At 35.6% G+C, this 7,631-nt stretch overlaps 1 protein-coding gene across 1 annotated transcript; it reads right to left on the bottom strand.

Moving 5' to 3' along the window:
• Nucleotides 1–1,702: 1,702 nt before the first annotated feature.
• On the bottom strand, nt 1,703–7,202 carry LOC125681649 (alpha-aspartyl dipeptidase-like). The gene is made up of 8 exons (XM_048921816.2): nt 7,046–7,202; nt 6,317–6,405; nt 6,067–6,141; nt 5,831–5,910; nt 5,482–5,655; nt 4,628–4,687; nt 4,466–4,548; nt 1,703–1,985 (listed from the first exon to the last, which is right to left on the bottom strand). Exons 1-8 carry the CDS (start codon nt 7,135–7,137, stop codon nt 1,931–1,933), a joined length of 708 nt encoding a protein of 235 aa, XP_048777773.1. The 5' UTR covers nt 7,138–7,202; the 3' UTR covers nt 1,703–1,930.
• Between the last annotated feature and the right edge of the window lie 429 nt (nt 7,203–7,631).

Below are 7,631 nucleotides of genomic sequence, written 5' to 3'. Positions count from 1 at the left end.
TGTCCGCTCAATATCTTGAGAACCCTTTGCTTGACAGACATCAAACTTAGTACACTGGTGTATATTAAGGAGAAGATGACTCCTATTGATTTTGAGGTTGCATGGTCAAGGGTCAAACTGGACATAGTAATATACTGCAGGGCTCGAAATTAGCAAAAAATACTCGCAAAATGCGAGTACATTTGAAAAATAGCGAGTAAAAATAGTGGACACTCGAAAATCTTAGCAAGTGGTGATTTACAAACAATGATCGTATCGTATCCGTTTTATACGGTGATGCGCTATTTGCTTTTCTTAAACTTGCACTCTGAATCATACAAACGCTTACATGAACGACCGATTTCAACAACTGTTTCTATCTGGATTTGTCTTTTATGATTTTTTAAAGAAACTCGGAGTCAAACAAATGCTTTAGAGGTCAGACATCGCATTATGATGAAAAATATAAACCTGTTCACCCAATAGAGGTGATTAAATTGAATTCCAAGTATGAAGTTTTTGTTATTCATTTATCTAAAAAAAAAAAAAATCGGAATCTTATGTTTTACCAAGTCCTCCGGTAGTCATTTTTATCAGAATCACGAGAATGTCCTATCTAAATGAATTTATTGTCATATTGAGGTCGGGTTGTAGTGATGACACAAGTGCACTGCTCACCGCGTAGACGATTGGCAAAAAAGTTCATGGGGTTCGTGATCGTGCTGCTTATAAAACCATGAGTCCAGGATTCGCTTTGAAAAATCATTATGAGACAACCCTGATGTGGCATGAAATTGAAAGACTGGATCTAGACCTGTGGTAAACAGGTTGTGGATTTGAGGTGCGAGAATCAAGAGACCTAAACATTGCACCATATCATATGACTTGTGTAACTTACTGTCCTGTCCAAATGATGCCTGTTGACCCACTAGGCTCAGTAATGATGGAGAAAATCGTTGATTTAAAAAAGACATATGAAAAAAGAGCACTGCTTCATTATCTTTATTTTAGCTTGTAGGTTTTCATTTTTAGCCTGTGGATATTTTACCCACAGGCTAAAATTAGCCTGTGATAGAAAAAGTTAATTTCGACCCCTGTACTGTCCACTCAATATCTTGATAACTCTTTTGCTTGACAGACATCAAACTTAGTACACTGGTACATCTTGAGGAGAAGATGACCCATATTGATTTTGAGGTCAAAAGTAAATAGCTGAACTGGACATAGTAATATATTGTCTCCTATATTTTAAGAATTATTTGCTTGATTGACACCAAACTTGGTACACTGGTACAGCATAAGGAGTAGATGACCCCTATTGCTTTTTAAGTCACATGGTCATTTCACTCTTGACATAAGAAGATATTGTCTGCTCAATATTTTGAATTGATGATACTACTATCAATTAAATGATGTGTGTGTATAACCCTTTTCAATTTTGCACCATGGGGGCATATGTGTTTTACAAACATCTCTTGTTTATTGTCAAGATATTAAAGACAAAAGGATTGGGCACAAGTTAAAACTTAGAGTGCCCTCTCCTAAAACAGCTACGGTATTCATGTTCTCTTGTAGATAATCAGCGTTTAATAGTCTTATCTTAAGGGTTTACAAAAAATCTGGAAGTTCCTTTCCAACTCATTTTGTAATGATTTTTATTGGGTTTCCTTTTCTTGATTAAAATTTTTTGCATTCTAGAAGGATATGACCACACTGACCATAGTTTTGTTTTGAATTTAGTACAACTTTTATTTCATGCAACACTCGCATTCAATATGTCAGTATACATGTGTGTGCATTTAGGTATGCATTGCTGAATTATATATATATATATATATATATATATATATATGGAAGCTGTTTTGCTAAAATAAAACTCCTTTAAAGTTGAGTGTTATTTGTTGCTTTCACAAACAGGTGGATAGAAGCGTCCATCCTCCACCCAGTATAATCACAAGAGGAAGCTTAGATCATCATTTGTCTGGTATTCAACTGGTTCCTTTCCCCTGTAAATTGAGCAAATCTTTACTTTCATCATACATTCCATTCATTCACAATTCTATACAATGATTTATCAATTCACAAATAATCTGCCACAGAAATATTTGCTATCAATTAATGCATGATTAAATTTTGTTGATCACCAGTCTTGCAGATTAGTTACTTTCTGGTTACATTCCAAACTGTTAACAATTGCTGTAGATTTTTTAGTGAGAGTTTAATTGTACAGCAATTCATTGATATCTAGATGTGTGGGCACAACACAAATGATCCTACCTGCAGTAAAGTCAAATGTAGGAAATCCACCAAAATATAGCATTGAATGTGGTATTCAGATTGTATGTTACACACATATAGTACAATGCAGAACTCGACAACAATTCCTCTATATGTTTTAACAGCAAAATAATAAATACATAAATTTTTCTATGTTTAAGGGGAAACAACTCTCAAAATCAACAAACTGAAACAAAACTCAAACTTGATCTGTAAATCATCAATATACATCTGCATACAAAAAAACAATTCAATATTTCGAGGCTTTTTAGTTTTAGAAAAAAAAAGTCCGGAAAACTGGTCAAGACTGATTTTTCTAAGTTAAAGGGGCACAACTCCATCAAAAAACCAACGAACTGGAACAAAACACAAACTCGATCTGTAACTCATCAATATACAACTGCATACAAAAAATTAATATGATATCTTGAGGCATTTAGAAAAAAGTCTGGAAAAGTGGGTGTTGCGGAAGGACAGTCTGATTAAAACCAGCCCCCCTTCTCCTATCGTCGATAGGAGAAGGGGGGCTGGTTTTAATCAGACTGGCGGAAGGACGGACAAGGGTAAAACTGTATGCCCCGACCACTATGTGGTGGGGGCATAAAAAGACTACAGATGTTTAGTTTTGTATCTAAATGCTTGTGGTTTGTAAAACAGTCCTTGTGCATGTGAGATAACATTAATTTTAAATCATTCAATTGTTTTATCATACAAAGAGCAAATAACTCAATATTCATACATAATGCATATATATATTGTATACAAAACATTGAAACTGTTTACAAAATGCATGTGATATATAAAAAATCATTCCAATTTTCATGATGTCTACCCCTAGTAGAAATATAAAAAATGTTAACACCTATTTACGACTGTAGACTCTGGATAAATCACTACAGTTTTACACGTCTGCTACGAAACAGAATTTACAATAGATAACGTGACGTCATACTTCTTTATTAGTGCAGTTATGTGATGTTGCACATGTACATCTATTAGAACTTCAAATAACTGATGATGTAAACAAAATAAAATATTGCAACAGTTGTAGACGGATCTATTAAGAGATATGCATTTCACATCACTTCAGTAAACAAGAGGCACATAAGCCACATAACTCACCTGAACAGCAGTTACTAGCAATAAACAAGCTTGAGCAAAACTATTCAGATTTTCCCAATACATTTGCAAGTAAAACTTTGATACCCTATTGTGGTCCAACCCTTTCCCTAGGGGGGGGGGGGGGGGGGGTTGAATGATTTTAGCAAACTTGAATATGTACTATGTTAGGAAGCTTTCATGTAAATTTAATGTAAACCTTTCTGGCCCTGTGATTCTTCAGAAGATTTTAAATGATTTTCCCTATATATTTGTATGTGAAACTTTGATCCCCTATTGTGACCCACCCTACTCTTGGGGGCCATGATTTAACAAACTTGAATCTGCATTATATCAGGAAGCATTCTTGTAAATGTAAACTTTTCTGATCCAGTAGTTCTAGAGAAGATTTTTAAAGATTTTTCCTTTATATTTGTAAGTAAAATTTTGATCCCCTATTGTGGGCCCATTCTACCCCCGGGAGCCATGATGTTAACAAACTTGAATTTGCACTATGTCAGGAAGCTTTCATGTAAATTTGTACTTTCCTGGTCCAGTGGTTATTGAGAGGAAGATTTTTAAAGATTTTCCCTAAATATTTGCATGTAAAACTTTGATCCCCTATTGTGGCCCCAACCTACACCCAGGGGTCATGGTTTTTACAAACTTGAATCTGCATTACGTCAGGAAGCTTTCATTTAAATCTCAGCTCTTCTGACCCAGTGGCTCTTGAGAAGAAGATTTTTAAGTGACCCCACTCTATTTTTGTGATTATCTCCCCTTTGAAGGGGGCAAGGCCCTTCACTTGAATAAATTTGAAAGCCCTTCACTCAAGGATGTTTTTTGCCTAGTTTGGTTGAAATTGGGTCAGTGGTTCTGGAGAAGAAGTTGAAAATGTAAAAAGTTTACAGACGGACAGATGATGGACAACAGTCAATAGGTGATCAGAAAAGCTCAATTGAGCATTCAGGTCAGGTGAGCTATTAAAAGCAGTAAATGGAATGCATATCTCTGAAGTTTTTGATCAGACGAGCCGACATCAACAACCTGAATGACTCAAGCAAATAAAATATAAAAAAGAAAACACTTAAATCTTTTCCGTCAAATGTACCTGACAAATAACCTGGCTCCTGTCTTGCCTTTTAACGTTGCCTTATCTCCTTCCACCAATACTATGCAGCCTTCTCTTAGACCCTGTAATAAAACATAACCAAGAATAAACTCCACATCTCACGGGATGTATTACGGTTCCGATACTGAAGAGTATACTCACCAGGACTGGTGGTGAGGATTCATATTCATGATACTGTTTGATCCTTGCCTCACGAGTTTCCTGTAACAATATGTGGCCATTGTAGAAAACAAAGATGTTAACACCTCCATAAAGATTTCGTTTCCATGAAAGGTGAAGATAACGAACAGTGATCATTCTCATAACTCCTATAAGCAATACAAAATAGAGAGTTGTGCAAACACAGACCCCTGGACACACCAGAGTTGGGATCAGGTGCCTAGGAGAAGTAAGCATCACCTGTTGACCAGTCACACTCACCGTGAATCCTATATCTTGATCAGTTAAACAGTGTTATCTGTATAGTCAAAATCAGTGTGTCAAGAACGGCCTAACAATCAGAATGAAACACGTCAAACAGCATTTGACCCAACGATATCTTGTATTGGCAAACTAGATTGTTATAACGACCATAGAATTTGCGAAATGCTGACTTTAAACAAGATTGTTGAAAACCCTGCACCATCAACTTGTTTGTCAGTAGCCATAAAATTAAGGGATATGTAATATTTTAATTCTCTGAATGAAAATGCATGGCATGCCAATTTCACAAAGTGAGGGAAACAGGGTTTATCAATTGTAAACTAGATAACACTCATACAAAATTTTGTCAGTGGTGTTTCTGATTGCACCACATGACATCATTAAATGTCAATAATGGTGCTGTCACAATCTGAGATGTCTTTTAAAATGAAAAAGGGGCTTTTTAAAAATTTAAAAGTTGGGGAAAACCAAAAAATTTGTAGTTTATTATTTGTGTACAGTTCTACAAATTAAACCAATTCTCTCCTCTCAGAGTAAATCAGCAGTGCTAGAGGCTTCTTTAACACACGTACCCCCATGTGTTTACTGCTAGGGTCGGGGTCCTGATAGTGAGGATTGATGTTGAAAGGCACGAGTCTGATGGCATCAAATGTGGGAGGAAATACTATTGGCATGTCATTGGTTGTGTTGATACTTTTTGTGGCCACGTTAGTCCCTGCACTCGATCCTATGTAGGGGACATTTTCCTAAGGAAATAAATTTGTATATAAAGTAAGAATTGATGCAGATACTTGGTTGTTTGTTGTTTTCTTGGTGATCTATGTAAATATCAAGGTACAAATGTATGTGCCATGTACTAAAAGATTTACAACATGACATGAATACAGTTACTTTCAATTAAGTTACATCATCATGTGTTACCTTGGTGACACGCTCTCGGATCACATCCACTATTTTCTCATCGTACAATGTTTTCAGCAGTCTAAAGGTATTTCCACCACCTACAAATATTATGTGAGTTAATTAATCTGTGACTCATCAGTCAGATATTTTCTTGAAATTTGTGAAATCTTAGTTAACTTGCATGTGCTAAAGGAATTTCCTTCCACCTAGCAGAAATAGTCAGTAGATAAGCATGAAGTAAATTGTGACTTTACCAATGAAGATGGCTTGGGCTGATTTCACTGCATCTACTGCATTCTGGTGTTCATGAATTCCATCAAGGTCATACCCTTGAGAAAATTTAGTTTGATCTTAGAAAATAATTCATCTGGAACTATTATACCATTGAAATACGATTTTTATTAGTACAATAAATTAAGGCACGGTGAATACAGGTACTGCTAGTCCTAGTTAATGATGTATGTATCTATATCATATTAGGACATATTTAATTAGAATACTTACCCATCTCATTAAATGCTGTCCTAGCAATCTTTGTATATCCATCTCGGTCATGTAGTGCATATGGAACAAACAAAACCTTTTGGACAGAACTGTAAAGAGATGACAAGATTGGCAGAAAATTTAAAGGTGGTGATCCACCCACCCGGTACATGTATGCAATTAAAAAAAACTATGTCAATCTGCAGTAGAAGAAGCAAATTAAGCAGGAAATCCGGCAACAAATCATGGACATACTCCTTGTGTTTACCTGATTACTGGGGGAGGACGAGAGCTTCCACTTATCCCTCCATACTCCTCCCCTTTCTTCCTATTTTCACTGCTCTTCCATTCACCCAATGTACCTCATGCACCTCACCTCCTACCCACCCACCCCCTTTTACCCTGTCCGTCCCTGAGATTATTGGTTAGCGTAGCCTAGGCTAGTGTAGTGGTAAATTAATGTTATATAAACTTCAGGGTATATACTCGATCTATATGTTAATCTCTATCAGTCTATGCCAATTAAACTCATCAGCCCCAATTAAAGGCTAATTATTGATCAGAGGCGGAGTACCTCTCGACAGTAATTTAAACACCGATAGGAAAAAGGTTTAAGCCTTTGAAAAATATCAGTTGTCCCTTAAAAACTCATCTTTCTCTTAAATTCAGATTAACCATGTGATGCGCATAACTATATACACGCCCACTTCTTTCTTTCTTTCAATTTGTCGATTTTTTATAAGGACTAACCTGTTTAGGAATGATTTTATTTGGTCTTTGCAGTGATCTAAATATCCGCTTCCATGAAGCGTCGAATTTGATATCAAAAGCAAACGCTTCATTTTCTGTTGGCAATACGAAACTGAAAGTAGAGTCCAAGTGCAGTAGAGTACGGGCGGATCCAGGAATTTTCTAGGCCAGATTTCCTTTGGTGACCTATGGCAAGCCCTTTTACTATTTATTCGAAAAATAAAATATCTCTTTAAATTAAAGAAATATCTCTTATTTTAAGAGATATCTCTTTAAAATGAGAGATATCTCTAAATCTTAAGAGATATCTCTAAGTTCATTTAGAGAGATATCTATTTATCAGATAAACTATGTTTTGCAATCGCTAATGATTGTTTTCATTGTTAATTATAGTTTACGCTTGTGAAACATAGATTATCTGTTGTATCGTTCCTTTATATAAAAAAGGTGGTATTAATGATGTCAATAATTACAGAGGCATTTCTATTGTTAGTTGCTTTGGTAAATTGTTTACTGGTGTTTTAAATAACAGAATTTTGGAATGCATGGGAGAAAGAGAACAATATATTAACAGATGCGCAGTTTG

The sequence above is a fragment of the Ostrea edulis genome, chromosome 2 (genome assembly GCF_947568905.1).
Source record: "Ostrea edulis chromosome 2, xbOstEdul1.1, whole genome shotgun sequence".
In the NCBI taxonomy this organism is placed as follows: domain Eukaryota; kingdom Metazoa; phylum Mollusca; class Bivalvia; order Ostreida; family Ostreidae; genus Ostrea; species Ostrea edulis.
The sequence above is the reverse complement of the archived record's forward strand: the minus strand, read 5'-3'. Positions and strand labels throughout refer to the sequence as shown.